The 23,715-nt window shown below is 45.6% G+C and overlaps 1 protein-coding gene across 4 annotated transcripts in view; it reads left to right on the forward strand.

Moving 5' to 3' along the window:
• pik3c2a (phosphatidylinositol-4-phosphate 3-kinase, catalytic subunit type 2 alpha) overlaps positions 1-23,715 on the forward strand; it is an 88,456-nt gene that overhangs the window by 56,947 nt on the left and 7,794 nt on the right. For all 4 annotated transcript variants that reach the window (XM_056598483.1, XM_056598485.1, XM_056598484.1 and 1 more), the window contains 14 exons: positions 643-810; positions 1,139-1,250; positions 2,012-2,154; positions 3,556-3,747; positions 4,316-4,409; positions 5,313-5,407; positions 5,781-5,961; positions 8,137-8,241; positions 8,328-8,420; positions 8,559-8,688; positions 12,267-12,403; positions 18,448-18,617; positions 18,864-19,020; positions 19,503-19,612. In XM_056598483.1, the coding sequence (XP_056454458.1) occupies positions 643-810; positions 1,139-1,250; positions 2,012-2,154; positions 3,556-3,747; positions 4,316-4,409; positions 5,313-5,407; positions 5,781-5,961; positions 8,137-8,241; positions 8,328-8,420; positions 8,559-8,688; positions 12,267-12,403; positions 18,448-18,617; positions 18,864-19,020; positions 19,503-19,612 (1,887 nt within the window). The remainder of the gene's footprint in view (positions 1-642; positions 811-1,138; positions 1,251-2,011; positions 2,155-3,555; positions 3,748-4,315; positions 4,410-5,312; positions 5,408-5,780; positions 5,962-8,136; positions 8,242-8,327; positions 8,421-8,558; positions 8,689-12,266; positions 12,404-18,447; positions 18,618-18,863; positions 19,021-19,502; positions 19,613-23,715) is intronic.

Below are 23,715 nucleotides of genomic sequence, written 5' to 3' on the forward strand. Positions count from 1 at the left end.
AGGGAAAAGCTGGACACATTTTCTTTTCCTTGTTAAGCTCAAGACTGTTTGTTGGGCTATTATTGAAGCAAATAATATCAGTGTCAGGTGTTCGGTAAATACCACCTATGACCAAATTTTTTTATTATTGTAAGACAAGATTTCAAGAAATACAGATTCAACCTCCACTTCATCGCACTTTAAAGAAATGTCAAGTCGATCATGAAATTCAAAATTTTGATGGACAAGACTGACACTCCTCCCCCAGACCTGATTAGACTAAAGGGGTAAAGTTATATGATGGCAGCTCATAAATGCCTCTTTTGTAAGCCATGTTTCAGGTAGGACAATTACAGAAAATTCATGATTTAAAGATGATAAATAATGTACCAATTGATCATAATTTCCAGGAAGACTGCAAATATTTAAGTGCAATACTGAAAATAGCTTACCCATAACCTCTCCTAACCTCTGTCTCTACCCTCAAGGATCAACCTCTACTCTCTTAACCTCTCTCTCTACCCTTAACCTCTCTTGACCTCTCTTAACCTCTCTCTCTCTACCCTTAACCTCTCTCTACCTTTCTTAACCTCTCTCTCTACCCTTAACTTCTCTTGACCTCTCAACCTCTCTCTCTACCCATAACCTCTCTGTTGTCCTCAGGATCATCTTCCCCATGGCGGTGGCGGTGCTGCCCCTGGAGTCTGTGCTCAGCCTGTCTGTGTTCGGGCTGCTCAACCAGAACGCAACCAGTTCCCCAGACTCCAACAGGCAGAGGAAAGGCCCTGAGCTGCTGGGCAAGGTATCCATGGCTCTGTTCGACTTCCACAGGTAAGGAGAAGTACCCGGGCTTTGGGCTTTTATGTGGTTGACTCCCCCGCGAGTCGGCCCCCACACACCCCAATGTGTCAACCCCCCGCGCACGTCGACACGCGCGTCTCAACCATAACATATTCTTTAACGTTGTAGGCTTTATGCTACTCCAGTGTAGATTGTTCTCACTTGTAAGTTACCTTGGACTATGGCGTGTGTGTGTGTGTGTGTGTGTGTGTGTGTGTGTGTGTGTGTGTGTGTGTGTGTGTGTGTGTGTGTGTGTGTGTGTGTGTGTGTGTGTGTGTGTGTGTGTGTGTGTGTGTGTGTGTGTGTTCGTTCTATGCAGGGTGCTCGTCAAAGGGAGACATCTCTTGTGTCTCTGGTCGTCCCCTCTGGGGCCGGCTGCAGCGGCCGTGGGGGGGCGGAGGAGGAGCCCTGCTGAGAGGATCGTACTGCAGGTCAGCTCCACTCACCCTGTCATAGCGCTTAGAACACACCTCTGCCTGTCGTAGCGCTCATCACTAACCTCACCCTGGCATCACTAACCTCACCCTGTCATAGCGTTGTCATTCATTCACCTGTTCTTCATTCAGAACCCCAGAGAGAGGCTCTGTTCTCCAGTCAGAACCCCATTTAGAGGCTCTGCTCTCCATTCAGAAACCCAGTGAGAGGCTCTGTTCTCCAGTGAGAGGCTCTGTTCTCCAGTGAGAGGTTCTGTTCTCCAGTCAGAACCCCATTTAGAGACTCTGTTCTCCATTCAGAACCCCAGTGAGAGGCTATGTTCTCCAGTGAGAGGCTCTGTTCTCCATTCAGAACCCCAGAGAGGCTCTGTTCTCCAGTGAGAGGCTCTGTTCTCCAGTCAGAACCCCAGAGAGAGGCTCTGTTCTCCAGAACCCCAGTGAGAGGCTCTGTTCTCCAGTGAGAGGCTCTGTTCTCCAGTCAGAACCCCAGTGAGAGGCTCTGTTCTCCAGTCAGAACCCCAGTGAGAGGCATGTCTCACAAGTCTCAGAACCCCAGTGAGAGACTTTCCATGTCATTTATAGTCATTCACCAGCCAGGTCAGGTAGTGACCTTTCAGCTGCCCTTACTGTGTGTGTGTGTGTGTGTGTGTGTGTGTGTGTGTGTGTGTGTGTGTGTGTGTGTGTGTGTGTGTGTGTGTGTGTGTGTGTGTGTGTGTGTGTGTGTGTGTGTGTGTGTGTGTGTGTGTGTGTGTGTGCAGGTGGACTTCCCCAGCCCCTCAGCAGAGGTCCTCTATGTCGGGCCCCCTGCGGCCCCAAGCCCAGAGCCCGACACCCTGGAGGAACTGGACCCGGACCTCCGGCGCAAGCTGGAGAAGATCTGCAGCCGGGCCTCCACCTTCGGGTAGGACCATGCAACCCATTGGGACGCTTTGTTTTATTGGGAATACTTATACTGCTAATAAAATGTAAGTTAATCACGATATTGTTAATACTGGAAGCGTAGTCTTGAAGTTTAAGATATCTCCACACGATTGTATAGTAGGATGTAATAAACTAAAGTGGTGAACCATGACTCGATATGGTTCACGATGGGCATCTTATCATTGACTTTGTGTGTGTTCGTTTGTGGTGTGAACGCACCTTAGTAACGCTCATACACAACGGCGGTGCCTAAGAATACGGCCATTTTGGCCAGGCCTTGCTCGAAAAAGAGTTCATTTGATCTCAAGCAATTCCTGCCTGGTAAAATAAAGGTTAAAGGAGACATTTTATGGTGTTTTCCCAACAAGTAAACATAGTATATGAGTTCCAGAATACATGTTTTTGAAGCTGTTTCCTGGAAATAGCTTTTAGGAAAAAAAATCCCCTCTGTTTCAGTCCCTTTCTGGTGTCTGTAGCTTTAATGCAAATTAGCTGCTGCCTATTGACCAATGAGATTTCAGAGTGAACCACAGCATGGAGAAGTGATTGTTGCCGTTTACGGACTCCCGGAGCTCTAGATCTATATAATATAATAATAATATATGATGTATAGGTATTTATATCTAATATCACAGCCAAAGGCTATGTGCGCCTCCGATGATATTATGAATCATAAAGACTGTGTCCGACTTCTCTGGTACTTCCACAACAAGTAAAGACTCGTAGTTGGGGTTATCTCGGCCATGGTTGAGAAGAATTGGGGGAAAGGAACTTTATGTCCCCTTTAATAAATAAAACAGAATGATCACAAAGTGGCCATTGGTCGTAACCATGGGGTTACCACACCCCCCTGTCCCTAGAACTGTCAGCACTTGAATACTGTTCAATGACCTCACCCACTGATTATAGTGATGCTACATTTCTATAGGCGGCCTTGTATACTTGCTTTAAGACCTGAAAACAATAGCCTTTAGAAACGACTGAACTACTATTACAATTAGGGCATTTAGCAGACGCCGACACGCCTCACTGAAACCAGTAGCCTATAGGAACGACTGACCCCGCCTCACTGAAACCAGTAGCCTATAGAAACGACTGACCCCGCCTCACTGAAACCAGTACCCTATAGAAACGACTGACCACGCCTCACTGAATCCAGTACCCTATAGAAACGACTGACCACGCCTCACTGAAACCAGTACCCTATAGAAACGACTGACCACGCCTCACTGAAACCAGTAGCCTATAGAAACGACTGACCATGCCTCACTGAATCCAGTAGCCTCACTGTAAACCCAGTGTCTCTACGGCTGTTCTCGGGGTCTTCCCATCCTATTCTTGAAGCCCCTCTGTCTCCCCCTGTCCGTCTTCTGTCCACCAGGCTGAAGAGGGCCGACTACCAGCTGCTCTGGGACCAGAGGCTGTACTGCAGGCGGGACCACCCCAGCAGCCTCCCGAAGGTGCTGGCCGGGGCCCCCAGCTGGGACTGGGCCAGTCTGGCTCACATCCATTCCCTGCTGCACCTTTGGGCCCCACTGGCCCCCGTCACAGCGCTGGAGCTGCTCGACGCTAAGTACTGCGCTCACTAACTAGGATTAGACTGGGGACATGGGGGCCGATATGACGGCGTTTAGTGAATTTAACAAATGAGTAGTGAGAGGCATCTTAAGATGTGTGTGTTTGTGTGTGAGAGTCATCTAAAGGTGTTTGTGTGTGAGTGTCATCTAAAGGTGTTTGTGTGTGAGTGTCATCTAAAGGTTTGTGTTTGTGTGTGAGAGTGTCATCTTAAGATGTGTGTTTGTGTGTGAAAGTGTCATCTTAAGATGTTTGTTTGTGTCTAAGTGTCATTTTAAGATGTTTGTCTGTGCGTGAGAGTGTCATCTTAAGATGTTTGTGCGTGAGAGTGTAATCTTAAGATTTGTGTGTTGTGTGTGAGTGTCATCTTAAGGTTTTTGTGTGCGAGTGTCACCCTAAGATGTATGTTTGTGTGTGAGTCATCTTAAGTTGTGTGTTTGTTTGTGAGAGAGTCATCTTAAGGTGTGTGTGTGTGTGTGTGTGTGTGTGTGTGTGTGTGTGTGTGTGTGTGTGTGTGTGTGTATGTGTGTGAGTGTCATCTCAAGGTGTGTGTTATTGCGTATCAGGTTTGCAGACACTGAGGTGAGACGTGTTGCTGTGGGGTGGATAGAAGTGAGCACAGATGATGAGCTGGCTGACTACCTGCCTCAGTTAGTACAGGTAATGAATACAGGCACTCTACCTCCCACTGGGATCCACCACTGTACCTCCCACTGGGATTCATCTCTCTACCTCTTACTGGGATTCATCTCTCTACCTCTTACTGGGATTCATCTCTCTACCTCTCACTGGGATTCATCTCTCTACCTCTCACTGGGATTCATCTCTCTACCCCTTACTGGGATTCATCCCTCTACCTCTCACTGGGATTCATCCCTCTACCTCTCACTGGGATTCATCTCTCTACCTCCCACTGGGATTCATCCCTCTACCTCTCACTGGGATTCATCCCTCTACCTCCCACTGGGATTCATCCCTCTACCTCCCACTGGGATTCATCTCTCTCTACCTCCCACTGGGATTCATCTCTCTCTACCTCCCACTGGGATTCATCTCTCTCTACCTCCCACTGGGATTCATCTCTCTCTACCTCCCACTGGGATTCATCCCTCTCTACCTCCCACTGGGATTCATCTCTCTACCTCTCTGCCCTTGCTGTGATTCATCACTCACTAACTCGCCACTCTCAAATATAAACTAAACCGTTCATTTCTATGGGGAATGTAGTTATTTATTTTAATAACCAGAAATAAGTACATTTTCACCTGCAGAAACTGTAAATTTAGCTCCACTCAGTCACTTAACTCTCAGAGGACCTGTACTTCCATGGCCCATGTTTGGCAGACTGATTCAACAAACGCTTTTCATCTGAAGCTACTTCACGTTGCTGGGATCAACCTCAGATTATTTTGCCTTGGAGCAGACCTTGTTCAGTCGGCTTTCTAGTCGCTCTTCCATTTAAATTCTCATTGTCTTGCTCTGTTTTCTCTCTCTGTCTCTATCGGTATGTCTCTCTGTTTAATGTCTCTCTCAATCTCTGTCCCTGTCTCTCTCCCCCGTAAGGCGCTGAAGTTTGAATGTCATCTAAAGAATGCGCTAGTCATGGCATTGCTGTCCAGAGCCCAAGGAAACATCAATATCGCCCACTATCTATACTGGTGGGTACTGAGAAGGGCACATGACACTCGATTTTGAGAAGGAGCAGAATTCCATATGTGGCAGAGTTTGGTAGGCATGGTAAAATGTAATTTGTATGCCTTAAAATCTAAATGAACACTAAACATGTTTCCAAATATACAGTAGCAAAATCCACCTTCAAAAGCCCCTTTAAGGCCCAGACTTTGCTGGAGGGAGGCCGTGGTTTAGATCGCCTACTTAAAACTAATCCATCCAGTTAGTCTTTTTAAATATAGACTTGAAATGGATGGAGATTATTTTGCCATCTCAGACCCTGAACGCTGTCTCAGCCTCTCCTGTCTATGTGGACATCAGTCTCTTACTGTGAAGCCCTGTGTCTGCTGCCCCCTGCAGGCTGCTGAGGGACGCACTGGAGGACCAGGCCTGGAGCCGGCGCTACGAGCAGGTGCTGGGGGCCCTGATGTGTCTTTGTGGGGCAGGGCTGAGGGCCGAGCTCGACAGGCAGACCAGCCTGGTCAACCTGCTAGCAGGCGTGGCTGAGAGGGTCCGACAGGCGGGGGGCTCTGCGCGCCAGGTGAGTGCGGTGTGTGGGTGTGTGTGTACGTGTGTACCACGGTGCACACCATATGGTACAGCAGTGTTTCCCCCAGAAAATGTCTGAGTCAAGGTGGTCAAGGAGCCTTATGGCATGACCGTTGTTGTAACAGTATTACTGATGCATTATTAAGCTTTATTTTTTACATCTGATAAAAGTATGTTTTCTTTCCGTACGAGAGTTTTCTACTTTGTTAATGCATAATAATTTAAAAATATTTATTAATATATATATTTTTTTAATATACATTGGTAGTCAAGGCGGGGCCCTATTGATGTTAAGGCAGCCGCCTTAACAACACAGTACTGGGGGAAACACTGGATACAGCCAAGCTATGCATCATAAAGTCAACAACAGTATGATTGGTTTTGTTCTTTGTATTTAAGCCATTCAATTATTACTACATGGAACAAGGAAAAATATAAATGAACAAATTCCACCGTCTAATAAAAGAGTTCTCAATTTAAAGAAGCAGTGCTACAATAGCTCAAAGTACAGGATCTGTTTACCACACACTGTTAAACCATGGACATAATAAAGGATGGACCACGGACTGGAAAATGGCCGCCCATTCATTCCTATACAAACTGCTCAGTGGCGCAGGGTAACATACAGGAGCGATTTGCTTCCGTGTGATGGGGCCAAGACACGTGGCCTAGTCCGTGACGTACCGGATGCAGAAATATAGAACTGATACCCTAATGCACCGCTTCTTTGTCTTTGGATCTTTAGAATAAATGGATCAATACATGATGAATCACAATGATCGCAAGCAGAGGACCGTGAGAGTTATTGAGCAGCTGATGAACCATTCCAAAAATCGAATACGTTAACGGAGCACTGAACTAGGCCCTCTCGGATGCCATTTGTTTCACTACGACTCCTTTCAGCTGCACACCCCTCTTCCCAAGCGAGATAACGGCTAATAAAACGCTTGAGGTGGCGTTTTGGAAAGAAAAAACTTACATTTTTTTAGGACATGGCATGAAGGTAATTATGAGCCTTTGATATCCAGACATTTTTTGCGGAGACACAATCCTGTTCCCCACTTGTATTGGAGTGGACGGCGATATCTACTTCTGGGCCACATGAAATGACGGACCCCCGTCCACAGCCAGCTTAAACAGCTGCAATACCAGGCTTGGCCTCTGAGCACTGGTGGATTGCGGAAGTATGCGCCTATCCTGTAGCCTGGCTCCGCCCGCCTAAGTACTTCCGCTCAATTTGAATTTCCCTTCAGTACTAGGTCTGGACCTGCTGTATGTAATTTGGTTTTCTGGTGCCGCCACAGCGGCCACCAATCAGCGAACAGAGGGCGTGTCTGAGAACAATGACGATAAAGTCGTACGCCAGTTTGAGTTGTTGTTGTAGGTCGGTAGTTGATTTACAATGTGCAATTTTTCCCTGATAAATTAAATTCGATGAACAAAACCTGCAGCTGTCGTTGACGGACATTTTCGTGCAGACGTGCAAGGTGTTTGGTTTGTGTACAACCTGCGCGTGATTCCCGGCGCATGACATACGTCACAACCAAACGTTAGCGATTGGTTATGGCAGATCCAGAGTGGCACTGGGCAGATCCAATCATTTTAAACTTCAACAGACACCCGCCTTCAAGTGAGTTAACGTTTGTCAATTGATTAGGTCCAGACTCTCTGTACAAATGAAATGAAGTGAAGTACGAGAGTCTGGTAGAACCAGGCTACCTATCCTGGGGGCCTGTGTCAAACTATACCTTCAACAGAGGAGATGGTGGCGCCATCTGCTGCAAAAACAGCAGATGACACACAATAGAATCAGGGTGCAATCTGGGAGGTTGTTTATAGTAGGGGTACGGAGGATCAAAGCCCAGCTCTAAGGTTCAATGTTCGATTCTCAATGTCCGCTGCTGAACTGAATGCACCCTCGAGCCTTTGTAAAAAATGTCTGTTAAATATAAAAAGGTACCATGTACAATCTACCATAAGGTCCACTTTGGATCTGAGGGGTGGTGGGAGGGTCTGAGGGTCTGAGGGGTGGTGTGAGGGGCGGTGGGAGGGTCTGAGGGGTGGTGGGAGGGTCTGAGGGTCTGAGGGGTGGTGGGAGGGTCTGAGGGGTGGTGGGAGGGTCTGAGGGTCTGGTGGGAGGGTCTGACAGGGTCTGGTGTGTGTGTAGGTTGCACTCCAGGAGGGACTGGAGAACGTCCAGACCTTCTTCCAGAGGAACAGCTGTCGTCTGCCCCTCAGCCCCAGCCTTGTGGCCAAGGAGCTCAACATCAAGGTACACACAGAGACACACTCTGGTCTGTACCCAACATGGAGTAAAGAGTGGAACCCGTTTGATTCAGTGTTTGTGTATGCATGCAGGCCTGCTCCTTCTTCAACTCCAACGCTGTTCCGTTGAAGTTGGCTCTGGTCAACGCAGACCCTCTGGGAGAAGAGATCAATGTCATGTATAAGGTAACGATGACCCCTGACCTCAGACATTCAGGGTGACCCCTTACCTCAGACAGTCAGGATGACCCCTGACCTTACACCGTATTGCTGACCTCAGATAGCGGGAATGAACCCTGATAGTCAGGTTAACCTGTGTGTCAGGTGGGAGAGGACCTGAGGCAGGACATGCTGGCCCTGCAGATGATTCGCATCATGGACCGCATCTGGCTGCAGGAGGGCCTGGACCTGCGCATGGTCAACTTCAAATGCATCTCTACTGGCAAAGACAAAGGTACCGCCCCCCAGACCAACCAGAGACCAGGGCAGTGTTGGGAAAGTTCACTTTCTACGTGAACTAGTTCAAAATTCAGTTCACAATTTTTAAAATGAAGTAGTTCAGTTCAACGTTCATAATTCAAAATTTTAAGTTCTAAGTTCACAGTTACAAAAAATGAACTAGTTCATAGTTATATTTTTCAATTATGTTGCTGTGAGCTATTATTTTTTTCCGATATTTTGAACATTGAGCCCACTTCGTGGTTTGTCTAGGATGAAATAGAGTGGTTGAATCAAGCATCGTAGCGAAATACAGTTTCTATCGTGTTTTATTGCACATTTAGCGCATTTTGTAAATCCCATTGATTTCTGTTGGTAGACTCAATACTCGTTGGCCAGAAGAGGAACGGGGGGGTGTTCACATTTGGTTGTAGTCTTTTCGCTCGGTTCTAGCCCTACTTTTGAGTCGGAGAACCGAGCGAAAAGACTACAACCAAACGTAAACAGCCCCCCTTTCCGTTTCCGACCAACGTGCAATGATTCTAGGAGGTATTCTAGTCCGCTCAGCTATGAGCCAGAGAGCTAACGTTAAGGATTGTACATATTTATAATTCGAAATTCATCCCAGCCTTTATACCAGAGATACTCTAGGGTCTATAGCATATAACATTGTTGTCTGATTACAGTTTTCACAATTTAACAGATCTTGATTTGAAGAATAATCACTGCGCTATACTTTCAACATAAAGTGTACATATTTATAATTTTTAATTCTTCCCAGCCTTTACACCACAGATACTATAGGGTCTATAGCATTTAACCGCATTTTCCGATTAAAGTTTAATGTAACAGTAAGCTGACAACTCCGCAACTGCAAATTAACCACACGGGGATAACCATGGCAACCGGTCAAACAAATGTTCTCATTCTGCGCGAGCATCCGCCGTGTTGATAAACAAATAACCCCCCAATTGAACGAAGTTAAACCGAATGAGCATGCCGTTCACAGACACCAGAATGAACGAGTTCACAGTAACATTCATCAGGCAGTAATACAGTACATCCAGTTCACGTTCGCCGAAAATATGAACGAGTTCAGGCACAACACTGGACCAGGGTTCTGTGGTTCAGACTAGGGATGTCCCGATCCAGCTTTTTGCACTTCCGATCCGATACCGATATTGTAGCTTTTAGCATCGGCCGATACCGATACCGGCCGATCCAAGCATGTATTAAAGATTAAAGATATTTACTTATTTTGTTGTACTACTCATGTTGAAAAGGGTTTTACTCTTAAGAACAACTAGCCAACTTAATTAGGTTAGTTTGAATAATCCACAATAGTTGGTAATGAGAAGCTGACCTGTTTATTCAGGGTTAAATAAACACAAAATAGACAAAATAATAAATAGTCAAATTACCACACACACACTGAATTGGCATCAGTGCTCTGTTCTTGAACAACAAGAGTGTAAACAATATTGTAAACAATATAACATTATATATAAAAGCAACACACACAAAACCTGAGTAGAAAATAGTCAAATTACCACACACACAGTGTGCGCTAGGTGTGCTGAACAACGCGGACCGGATTTGGGGGGAAAAGCTGAAAAAAACTGGAATGGATTACCTACATTGGTGCGCTCGAAAACATGGACCGGAGTTTTGAAAACAAACTGGATCGGGAGTCCGGATCGTGATTTTCCCGTGCAGGCCGATCCGATATTGATATGCATTTTTTTGCTAATATCGGCGGCCAATCCGATCCAAATATCGGATCGGGACATCCCTAGTTCAGACCCTCCTTTACGGCCGTCCGCCCAGTGGTGTTAGGAGTGTAACAGGTGCTGTAAGGACATACAAACTACTACTGTATGTCAGTAAGGCACCCATTGCAGTGATGCAGAGTACGATTCCTTTTTGCGGATATATGTAATTTAGTTATTTTATTGTCAGCATTCAATTTTACTGAAAAAGTAGGCTACTATTAGCCTTGTATATTATAATATAGACTCATATAATTTACCATAATTAATCCATCTTGACCTCAACTGCTGCCGGTTTCTGGAGAGGGAGAGTTCTGTTCTGTCTGATTGTGCACGGTATTCACATCGCATAAAGAGACTGTTGAAATGGATTTTGGATGGTCATTTATGTAAGCTAAGCATAACACAGTAAATTACAGAAGACTAGTCAGTCCCCCAACCCAAATACAAATTATAAAATTGTCTTTCCAGAAGGCAAGCAATGCTTTGGTATCACAAATGTATCACCCCATTCTCCCAGTGTGTCACGCCTTTATCACCCCGTCCTCCCCATGTATCACTCCTTAAGCCCCCCGTCCTCCCCATGTATCACTCCTTTAGCACCCCATCCCCCCAATGTATCACTCCTTTAGCCCCCATCCTCCAAGTGGATGCCTGGTGTTTGATAAAGTGTACACAGAAGTAGGGCTGTCACGGTTGAGGAATTTTCACCGCGGTGAAAACAGGGGGCGCAATATCGCGGTATGCAATATCATTGCACAATTTTTTAAAATGCTGTTTAAGCGAGATAATGCACATTTAAATTCAAAACACACCCGTAACCGGAGTTTTGTCAGCGAACTTTTCGGACACAACGGAGCTGAAGGTTTGTGTGGAACCAGTTGCCATGGAGAATACGTCACTACTTTGCCAACAGTACTTTTGTTACTAAATTTATATTTATATTACTTTACTTTGTGTAGTGCCGAACAACTCCCCTTACCTGTTCTAAAATCAGCGCAAAGCACGGCCTCTTGGGGCTTATTGCTTAATTTAAAAAAGGTTATTAAAAAATCTTGTTGGAAGCGCGATGTATGCGCAGGCGCCGTTTGGGCATAACAATATGGCGGCTGCCGTTCAATGTAGTTTTCATCACCACCACCGGAATATGTTTCATTTATTTCATTACAGCACGTCCCCTAAACGTTACAACATAATCGACACGAATGAGCACAGCATCAAGCAGTGGAAACGTGGGTTTATTTACTATGAAGTTCGTATTTTTAATTGTTGAAATGAAATCAGCGGTGACGAGCTAGTTGTTTTGGTAGCGGCTAAATTAGCATGTCGCGATACTTTGTACAGGGGATCACGTCTGCGCCGAGTAGATGCGCAGAGGGTTGAAACAGCGCTTGTCCGGTCTGCTCACAAGAAGGTTTCTTTGGCCAGTTACTGTGATTAAACACGAGTTGTTTAATGTTCACAATGTTTCGTTTTTCATGGGGAAAATGAGATGCGTCCCCGGGACGCATGGATAGTGAGTTTAGTGCGTCCTTTCAGATTTGAATGCGTCAGCGACGCAGGACGCGTACCTAGCAACATCACTGCGTAACTAAATGAATGAACGTTAATGAATGGGTATCATGGCAACGCACGTTTCATTCTAGAATTCCACGGTCAGTTTCATGAACGCGCAACCCGCACCAGGTGATATGCAGTGATCGCGATGGCCCATTATCTACCGCGGTGTGCTCTAAATATCGCGATATTTCATTTTTGCGATTATTGCAACAGCCCTACACAGAAGGTGAGGGGATCACATGATGAGAGTGTGTTCTCCCCTCAGGCATGGTGGAGCTGGTGCCGTCCTCAGACACCCTTAGGAAAATCCAGGTGGAGTATGGAGTCACCGGCTCCTTCAAGGACAAGCCCCTGGCTGAGTGGCTCCGCAAGTACAACCCTGCAGAGGACGAGTATGACAAGGTACATGGTACAGCCTGCTGTAGCCTTCCACTGTCTAAACCATACTGTAGCCTTCCACTGTCTAAACCATACTGTAGCCTTCCACTGTCTAAACCAGGGGTCTCAAACTCAAATTACCTGGGGGCCACTGGAGGAAGAGCTTGGCTGAGGTTGGGCCACAAGTACTCAAGTATTTCTTAAAAAGGGTGTTTAGTATAAAAAAAAAAAAAATCCAATTTTCTCAATATTTATTATTAACAGTTCATCAACAGTTCAACATTCTCAAAGTGCATAAACAGAACATAAATAAATTCCTCTGAATTTTTTTTATTTTTTTTTTTTAATTTAACCTTTTAGAAAACAACTGTTCCAACCTTCACAGTATTTATTATTACATAACAGTTCCTCAACCGACATTTATTATTATTATTATTAAATTTGTATTGCAATGTAAACAATCTCAAAGTGCATGAACATTAATTATAAACATAAATTCCTCATAAATGTTACCTGACAGCTCGGTAACACGCTCTGCCACTGTGTTAGGTGACAAGCTGATGCTGGCAAACTGAGCTCTCTTTTCGGGGCAGACAATACTCGCAGCCTGCGACATACACTCCTTAATAAACTCGCCTTCTGTAAAAGGCTTTCCTGCCTTAGCGATCATTTCGCTCAGTGTAAAGCTGGCCGTTACTGCTTTATCAGCCTCGTCGGTTGGTTTCCTAAAGAGAGTTTGTTGCCAGGTGAAACATTTCTTTAGGTCTGTGACTCGCTTCTCCCTCTCATCTCCCCGGTATTTCGCATACTCCTCGGCATGCCTCGTTGAGTAATGGCGTCTGATGTTGTATTCTTTGACAACGGCAACTTTTTCAGCACATACAAGGCAGGTAGGGGTTCCCCTGTGCTCAACAAAAAAATATTCTAACTCCCACCTTTCATGAAATTGTCTGTGGACATCGTCGACCTTTCTTTTCCCACTGGGTTTTGAGAGGGACATGATGTGACGCTACGCTTCCACTTGGTGTCACTCCGTTGCTTGCTGCGTTTCCTAGCAACCTGGCTGGCTGCCTGCTATGGTAGCCCATGCGGGCCAAAGCGCGTTTGGTAAAGACACGCGGGCCACATTAACATTACATACTGACGACCACTCGAGGGCAACAAAATGTCGGCCGGCGGGCCACAAGTGGCCCGCGGGCCTTGACTCTGAGACCTCTGGTCTAAACCATACTGTAGCCTTCCACTGTCTAAACCAGTGGTTTTCAAACTGTGGGGCGCGCCCCCCCTGGGGGGGGGCGCCGTGAGAAAAAAAAAAACCGAAAAAAACCCTGAAAGACGATGATTCAAATCATCAGTCGTACTTCAACTGTAGAAGTAACATAACTAAATCAATTTTCAACCGTTTATCTTCGTGAAAACCATTTAACAAATCTACACACTTGTATCTTCAATAATATCTAAACAGAATTTCGATATCATTTAAAATGTCTTCAGAATCACAGTTTTAGTTTCATACCGCTTCGTTTTCAGCTGTTTTCATTGAAGACGTCAGCCCATTCTGATACACCTACTTCAAGACATCGTAACTCATTCCTTTTTCAACCGTTTACCATCGTTCAAACCATTAAACAAATCTACACACTTGTATCTTCAATACTATCTAAACGGAATTTTGATAGCATTTATACTTTTTTCAAAATCACAGGTTTAGTTTCAAACCGGCGTCGTTTTCAGTTGCTTATAATAATTTATGTCACCATAGCAACGCCGGTAAACAAACCCCGCCGAATAGTCGAATCTCTGGACTGAAAAGGCAGATCTGATGGATTAGACTCAGAAAATTCAGAGTCTGGGACCCTGAATGAATCTGTAAACTGGCAGTTTACACAGATTAAGATGTTCAAATGTGTTTAAAAAAGGTTAAGCTAAAATATGCTTAGATAAAGTTGTTAAATTGTATTGTTTAAAAACGCAAAAAGATGTTGTAATGTTTCAGAAATATGTTTAAAAAATATGTTCCAAATGTTTTAAAATTATGATCGGAGATGTTTGAAATGTGTAAAATAATTAAAATAGCTTTCAAAACACAGGTATTTAGAAATAAAAATTGGGGGGGGGGGGGGCTCAGCTGAATTTTTTTCTCTGAGGGGGGGCTCACTCTCTCACACTTTGAAAACCCCTGGTCTAAACCATACTGTAGCCTTCCACTGTTTAAGTCAGGGGTCGGCAACCTTTTCAACATGCAGTGCCAGCTTGACATTTTCTCGTTAATCCGTGTGCCTTAAGCAACAATATATTACAGGGTGTCCGCGGAGGTCTTAAAAGTCTTAAAAAGTCTTAAATATTTTTTTCTAAATTTAAGGCCTTAAAAAGTCTTAAATTCGTCAAAAATGTCGTATGCTGGTCTTAAATTTATAACTCGGAGGTCTTAAATTTGTCGGGGCAGGGTTATTTAAAAAAAATAAATCTCGCGGGACTTTTCGGGAAGGAGATGTACGAGAGGCTACTTTCTTGCTAGCTGCATATATAAACGGATGTCTGCGCGCTTGCTAGCTAGTCTGCAACAATGGGTAAATGCAAGTTCAACGTCAGTTGGCTGGAAGACGTCCGTTTCCGAGGTTGGCTAGCGTCCGTTGCCAACCCAGAACAGGCCAGATGCATTCAGTGCAAAAGTAGCCTACATTCAAGCTCGGCACCATGGGGATTAAGGCTCTCGTCAGCCATATGCAGAGCCAAAAACATAAAACCTCTGCCAGGAGCCAAACACAGACCCCAGCCATTTCTACGTTTTGCATCTCTGCCCCGGCGCCACCGCCGCAGACGGTCCGCGCTGCTAGCACTGACCTGAGGGTAGCATTTGGTGCGACACCAACACTGAAAGCGGAGGTGTTGTGGATTCTAAACAGTCACAGTGGTCAAGCACCAGTCCTACAACTCGAATGAGGGGATAGGAGACCTCTTCGGTTTGATGTTCCCTGACTCTCAAATCGCGAGCACCTTTACTGCTGGAAGGGACAAAACGGCGTATATGACTCGCTTCGGACCAGCGCCTTTCATCCGAAACGAGCTAATCTGCAGCGTCAACAAGGCTGATTTTGTTTTGATATTTGAGACGTTGAACCACGCCACTAAAAGCAAGCAACTCAACGTGCACGTACGATATTGGGTCGGAGATCGAGTGCATTCCCGGTACTTGGGCTCGCAATTCATGGGGCCCCACATATATGGGGGTAAAAGGGGTGATGATACATAATATTTTTTAGACAATATGCAGAATCTTTTCACTTACGAATTAACACGGTCAGCTATTTTTGCCAGCACGCCACCCTAGCCATATTATGGGTAACCGTGTTCCCCTTGGCTGTGATTTGAACTTTGAATTCCTCGTAGGAGTTCATAATAATACATTGCTCGCCTTGGATGAAATACACCGCTCTTGCGTGATTTATTTTGCATAAGGGTGAGTCAAATGACGCGAGAAACGCCCCTTTTATGTGAACGCGCATTGAACCTAAAGCGGAAAAACCTGGTTCAACTAATTTAATCTAAAGTGAGCATTGTGGTACCATTTAACTGTGATTGCGAGTTGCGGCTCTGTCGAGCCAGGTTTTCCCAAGAAAGCCTGGGTATGTTCAACGAGGTTCGTGGTATACCCCCCAGGTCTTACTGAAGGCATTTATTTAATGGTGAAAATATTATTAATCAGTGGCGTGAATATCGACGGTGCAACCGGTGCAGCTGCCCGGGGGCCCAGACGCTGTCACCCCCCTCTCAACAACTCAAAACTTGGGTGCACCATAAATACGTGCTGGTGCACCCAAATAAAAAATGTAGGCGCACCAGTGCACCCAAGGAAAAAGTTAGTCTGGAGCCCTGGAGTATCACTTTATGTTCAATAAACAGACAGATAGTAAACTTGAATGAGTCTCATTGAGTGACACACATGCTATGCTTGGGTTGTAATACAGCGGGATCCCACCCACCATCGCGGGTTTAAGGTCTTAAATTTCATTCAAGGTGGTATTAAAAAGGTCTTAAAAAGTCTTAAATTTGACTTGCTGAAACCTGCAGATACCCTGTATTAAAAATTAAGCTGAATTATGACACAGCGACCAAAAACATTTCCAGAAGACCTGAAATTGCACTATTTCCATATAGTCCACAATCATGCATTAACATTTTAAGGTTTTTTTGGTTGTTATATTTGCAACATGGGCTTACAAATTATAATTACATATGTCCCATTTTAAAACACCATTTTCAGAAACTCATTCAAAAACATATTTGCACTGTGAGAAATGTAAAAAACGAGAACATATGAGAATGTTGGAACCATCCACATCAATAACTTTAAGACATGTACAGCTTTGCAATACGATGTTAAGGCGATGCATACAGGCCACTTGCAACAATATTTAAAATATTTTCTTCATTATTACTCACAACATAGGTTTAAAAACTATTAATTGATCCCATTTCAGAGCACTACTTTCTGTAACTACGGTAATTGAAACATATTTGCACTGGGAGGGAATGCCCAAACAGAATAAAGTGCAAAAAAAATCGGTAGTAATGATTATGCAGCCACATAGTGCTGTGGATTTTATTAATAATAATAATTAAATAAGATTATATTTAAGCAATATATCACGCCAGGCTGTGGTATGTGCTCATTATACCACTGTTAAGGGGCGTTGTCCGGCCCCGACGCGCAGCAGAGGGCCGGCGACCCCCTTCACAGTGGTATAATGAGCACATGCCACTGACTGAAGTGATCTATTGCTTTTATACAACGGTTACTGTTATGGCGAAACGAAAGTCATAGACACACTACATTTAAAAAGAAACCAAGAAAGTCAAAGTAGCCGTTTTATTAAAGACTACCAAAAAGTAGTCCCTCCTGGCTGCCTTCAAAATGCACGACGGTCGCTATGCAACACACTTTAGCGTCCCTCCGAGAGAACGGTTGTAATGGTTTCCACTTCAAGGCGCGGAGTGATACTTTCACAAAATGATCGGGCGTCATAGCAGTTATGTATACGCTCATTATACAACAGTTAGGAACCAATCAGATCGCTGGATTTAGGCCCCCCGTTGTATAAATATATATATATATATATATATATATATATATATATATATATTATTTTTTTTTAAGTGTGCCAATGATTATGCTGCCCAGTGCCAGTGGTGGCACGCGTGCCTAGGGTTGCCGACCCCTGGTCTAAACCATACTGTAGCCTTTCACTGTCTAAAGCATAATGTACTCTTTCACTTTTTACTGTTTCTATCTACTGAACAGGTTGGAAATGAATAGACTCAAGTTTTCCTTGTGTGTTCTTTTAGAGTCGGATTTTGGTCCAACAGCCCAGAACTTAAGGTGCATTTACGCCAAACGCAGAGCAAACTTTTGGCACGGCCCATTGAAATAAATAATAAGTAATAAATAAAGCTGGTGGACAGAAAACATTTAAAATTGGTTTTGCTTTTGGTGTAAACATGGCTTTAGGACTACTTGGGATATTGAAGCGTCTTTATGAAGCATTTTTCAAATAAAAACTGAGTTAACCGATTTTACCATTTAGAAATGACTATTTTGTCCATTAAGGCGTTTTCACTCAGCTCTGCCTCTGGTACACCTACTGGTAGACCTACTGGCAGCCCTTCTGGTAGACCTACTGGTAGACCTCCTGGTAGACCTACCGGTAGACCTGAAGCCCTACTGGTAGACCCGCTGGTAGACCTGGTGGCCCTACTGGTAGACCTGAAGCCCTACTGATAGACCCGCTGGTAGACCTGGTGGCCCTACTGGTAGACCCGGTAGCCCTACTGGTAGACCCGCTAGACCCACTTGTAGACCCGCTGGTAGACCTGGTAGGCCTACTGGTAGACCCGGTAGGACTATTGGTAGACTGAGGAGGGTGCATGGTTTTGCAGCGCCACTAATACATAATTTTTGCACGTACACTACACACATGTCCACACATGCATCACATTCTTCTTGTATCAACGTTGTGCAGTTTGGATACAGCGCAGGTGAAACAGTGAACATGTCCTCTGTCCTCCAGGCCTCAGAGAACTTCATCTACTCGTGTGCTGGCTGCTGCGTGGCCACCTATGTGCTCGGCATCTGTGACCGCCACAACGACAACATCATGCTGCGCTCCTCCGGACACATGTTCCACATCGACTTCGGCAAGTTCCTGGGCCACGCCCAGATGTTCGGGAGCTTCAAGAGGTGAGGCTCGCTGAGGTCTGACCACAGACCAGGAGGGGGCGCTGGGTGCTTTGACCTCATGAGGGGAAATCAAAGCAGAAACATTTATTAAGTTACAGCAACTACCAAGCTAAGGTCTGAGGCAAGCTGGAAATATATGACTGAATGGGTACATGAACATTAACCCAAGGAGTTGGTCATCTCCCTGGTGAATCACTGGACTAGCTGAGCATGAATGAATCGGGGGTCCTGATCTTTGACCCTCAGAGACCGCGCCCCCTTCGTTCTGACCTCCGACATGGCCTACGTAATCAACGGGGGGGAGCGGCCCACCAGCCGCTTCCAGCTGTTTGTGGACCTCTGCTCTCAGGCCTACAACCTGATCCGCAAGCACTCGGGCCTCTTCCTCAACCTGCTGTCGCTGGTCAGACGCACGCACGCACACACGCACGCATGCACGCACACACAGTATCAGCGTTTGGTAATCTGTATTTGATGGTGCGTGTACAAAGTGGTGAAGACCTGTTCAGGGAGCCTTTGGCTGAACATGGCTTCAGCGTGACGCCAATAAAGCCACATTTGTAGAACGCTAACGTTTTACTGTAGGGCTCTGTTAACCCCCTTATGGATTAAACCTGGGGACAACGGTGTGAGGCCCAGTCAGCGGGCACTGGTTATACTGGGCTGGTTATACTGGGGCTGGGTAGTGCACCGTGCATGGTGTTATGCAGCCTGTTAGGTACACAAAGCAATGGTGTTTCAGGGTCCAGTGGGGTCCTCCACCCGGCCAGCAGTACCTTAGCTCACAACCACTGTACATTCATAGTTTGAATTAATCCTAATGGTGTGTGTGTGTGCTCAGTCTACCACGTATGAAGCGTACTGAGTGTGTTTCATCTGCACCAGATGACATCCTCGGGCCTCCCAGAGCTGAGTGGCTCTCAGGACCTAAAGTACGTGTTTGATGCTCTGCAGCCCCACACCACCGACGCTGAGGCCACCATCTTCTTCACCAGGTCAGTGAGGCTGTTCTGCTCTCAAAAAGATGTCTTCATTAATATAATTAAATTAAGAAAATACATATATGTAGCACGGTTTTTCTCGGTCTCATGTTGTAGCTTTAGATTCTGTTTAAGCAATTAGGCGATAATAATAATAATTGATTGAATTTATATAGCGCTTTTCTAGACGCTCAAAGACGCTTTACAGGAAGGAGCAGTCTGTTGAGGCTCGGTCCTGATCGATAGCGGATCCACCATATGAAATCCACAATCCCCAAGTTCACCAACATATATAATAATAGATTGATTCTTTACAGCGCTTTTCTTGGTACTCAAAGACGCTTTAAAAAAGGAATACATACAGACAGTACACTAAAAAAGAAGACAAATAAAACAACAATACAACAATAGACAACACATTAAGAGAGAGAGAGGGTTTGAAGATGGCGGAGCATGATTTGTCAGATCTTGTATGTGGTCCTGAAGAGATGGGATTTAAGCTTACTTTTGAACGAAAGGAGTGTATCAGAGTTTCGGATGGCCAGAGGGAGGTATTTCCAGAGGGTAGGGGCGGCGATGGCGAAGGCTCTTTCCCCCAGGGTGGGGTACTTGGTCTTGGTGATGGGGGGGAGAAGGTTGGCATCAGCGGGAGCGTAGGCAGCGAGTGGGGGAGTGGCGTTGGAGGAGATTGGTTAGGTATGAGGGGGCAAGGTTGTTTAGGGCTTTGTAGGTGGTGAGGAGGATCTATGTACCCAAGTTGTGGCTTCACTTTCTAATCACATGCCTGTACAAGATTCAAGGAGATAAGTTGGATTCGAGCCACTATCGAGGACTTTCTATCTCTGCTACATGCTCCAAGATTTTTGTTGCATAATAGTTGAGCGGTTAAGACCAATTAGAGCAATGTCCACCGATGATGTGATTTTTGTTGTGAAAATGTTATCGACAATTACGAGGGGGAACTATTCTGCTGTTTTATCGATCTAAAAGCTGCGTATGACTGTATTGATCGAGGTACGCTCTTCAAAAATACAAGGATTGCGTACCTGAGCAAAAACGCTTGTCATGTTACTGAAATGTACAGTGGAGGAAATAATTACTTAATCCCTCACTGATTTTGGAAGTTTGCCCACTGACAAAGAATTTAACAGTCTATCATTTTAATGCTAGGTTTATTAATACAGTGAGAGACCGAATAACAAAAGAAATCCAGAAAGTCACATGTATAACAATAAGATATATAATTGTTTTGCATTTCATTGAGTGACATAAGTATTTGATCCCCTATCTAAGCATTGCTCAGTGCTTGGTGGTGAAACCACTGAGGGCGTACAGAGGTCAGACATTCCTTGAGGTTGATGACCAAGTTTGCACACATCTCACTAAAAAATTTGGACCACTCCTCCCCAAAACTTTAAGGTTTCGAGGCTGTCGCTTTGCAACTCGAAGCTTCAGCTCCCTCCACAGATTTTCTATGGGATTAAGGTCTGGATCGTGAACCTACGGACTTCAGTGGGGGTTTCATTCCGTCTATACACAGCACCTTCTCAACAAGCAGGTGTGCGCCTGCAGCAGGGGGCGCCAAAATACCTATTCCCCACGCAATCTCGTACTTCATTGATAACCGCTACGCAGCGCATTTTTTTTTTATATTGCTCGTGGCGCCACCCGTGTGATTTGCCGCCCCCCACAAATATGCCGCCCCGGGCGGCTGCCCGGGTCGCCCGTGCCTAAAACCGCCACTGCATCCAGGTGTTCATTGGGAAACCTCAGACCGGCCTGTACATGTGCCTTCTTGAGCAGCCTTAATCCATTAAGGCATAGGGCCCTATCTTGCATCCGGCGCAAGTGACTTACCGTATTTTCCGGACTATTAAGTCGCGGTTTTTTTGTAGTTTGGCTTGCCCTGCGACTTATATTTCGAAGCGACTTATATGCCGAAATTGTGCGTACATAATCTTCGGCCGCAAGATGGCACCGTCATTCATTAGGCCTACAACTGAACGCTGCAAGCCTACTGCACCACCGAATAAATTATATTCTCGTCGTCATCGTCCTCAATGTCCTCCGGTTCAACCAAAGCTACCCCAGCCTAGCTGCAATGTTGTGCAACATAGCTGTCACACACATATCACAGCGCATGACTTGGCCGGCGAAAACTGGAGCCCTCCGCTGGACTTGTGAAGGCATCTTCAGGTTTAGGACCGCGGCGCATACGCGTCCGGTGGAATCCCGGTGTCACTGAATTCGGTATACTCTCAGAACTACGAGTGGGACCGACACACCTATATTGCTATTGCAATTTTATTCAGTCTCTCCAGACTAAACGTTCTTGTTTAAATGTTTAAAAATAAATGCGACTTATACACCGATGCGACGTATATATGTTTTTTTCCTCGTCATGGAGCATTTTTTGACTGATGCGACTAATACTCGGGAGCGACGTATAGTCCGGAAAATACGGTAGTCACTGGCGCATGTGTCGTTGCTAGTTTTCAACTGGCGCAGAGCGTTCTTTTCCCACCAGCGCCACTCGCCGGTAAATTAGGGATTGATCATGCGCCCCAAGGGGCGGTTCGGCGGAAGGAGGAGGCGTGTTCTGGCGCAAACGGTATTTTGCCGTCTCTGAATACCATTGCGCTACTGACCAGGAAATACCTGGTTTAAAGTCAGTGGCGCGTTGTTCAGATGCTATTTTAAGGGCGCAAGCATACATGCGCATGCGATGCATACGGATTGCTTGTGCACCTCGCGCATACACTTTGCTTCTCTCATCTACCTAGCCGCACATTCTTGGTAAATTATTTGGGAAAGAACAGCTGATGCAGCGGTAATAAGTTGTACTTTTAAATCAATGCATCTGCAAACACCGTACAGCAAACGCATATTTTCTTGACACAGACATCGTGTAGGCCTACATGCCCATAACTTTTAGGATTGATGAGTAGGCCTATTTGATCGTGAAAAACATTGTTTTACCGCGAGTGAGTGTTAAAAAGAATGAATGAATGCGGGCGCGTGTGTGTGCTCTGTTTAAACACACGCAAACTAAACACTCTCATCATCATCTCATCTTCGTCCGCTTATCCGGGGTCGGGTCGCGGGGGGAGCAGCTCAAGCAGGGGGCCCCAGACTTCCCTTTCCCGGGCCACATTGACCAGCTCTGACGGGGGGATCCCGAGGCGTTCCCAAGCCAGTGTTGAGATCCACCTAGTCCTGGGTCTTCCCCGAGTTCTCCTCCCCACTGTACGTGCCTGAAACACCTCCCAAGGAAGGCGCCTGAGGGCATCGTTACCAGATGCCCGAACCACGTCCTCAGCTGACTCCTTTCTAAGTAAAGGAGCAGCGGCTCTAATCCGAGTTCCTCACGGATGGCTGAGCTTCTCACCCTATCCCTAAGGGAGACGCCAGCCACCCTTCTGAGAAAACTCATCTCGGCCGCTTGTACCCGCGATCTCGTCCTCTCGGTCATCACCCAACCCTCATGACCATAGGTGAGGATAGGAACGAAGATCGACCGGTAGATCGAGAGCTTTGCCTTGCGGCTCAGCTCTCTTTTCGTAACAACGGTGCGGTAAAGCGAACGAAATACCGCCCCCGCTGCTCCGATTCTCCGGCCAATCTCACGCTCCATATTACCCTCACTCGCGAACAAGACCCCGAGGTACTTGAACTCCTTCACTTGGGCAAAAAACACGTAACGCATAATACAATCAATGGCAATGTCTATTACCCCGGGGACACATGCATATTAGGATAGCATACAATACTGATAAGAAACAATGTTTATAATGTATTGCGTATATCATTAAATAGAACCACAGTTACCGCATATCATAGGCCTATGTTATAGCCTATCATACGTTTTCTTTGCCGAAATTTATTTGAGGACTCAGTATTTCTGAAGTTGTGGAAGAAAACCCCTTATTCCATGTGTGAATTAGGCCATATTATTTGGCAATAAACTAAGCCATTTGCAAATTCATGTGCATCTGTGTCATCGGAGACTGCAGACGCGCTGTCAAAATATCAACTCGTCCGATTCAAATGCGCTCATGGCTCTTAAAGGGGATGGGAGCTGGCACTCTCATTGGTTTGTTGCACGTTACGCCCAAACC

The sequence above is a fragment of the Gadus chalcogrammus genome, chromosome 9 (assembly GCF_026213295.1).
Source record: "Gadus chalcogrammus isolate NIFS_2021 chromosome 9, NIFS_Gcha_1.0, whole genome shotgun sequence".
In the NCBI taxonomy this organism is placed as follows: domain Eukaryota; kingdom Metazoa; phylum Chordata; class Actinopteri; order Gadiformes; family Gadidae; genus Gadus; species Gadus chalcogrammus.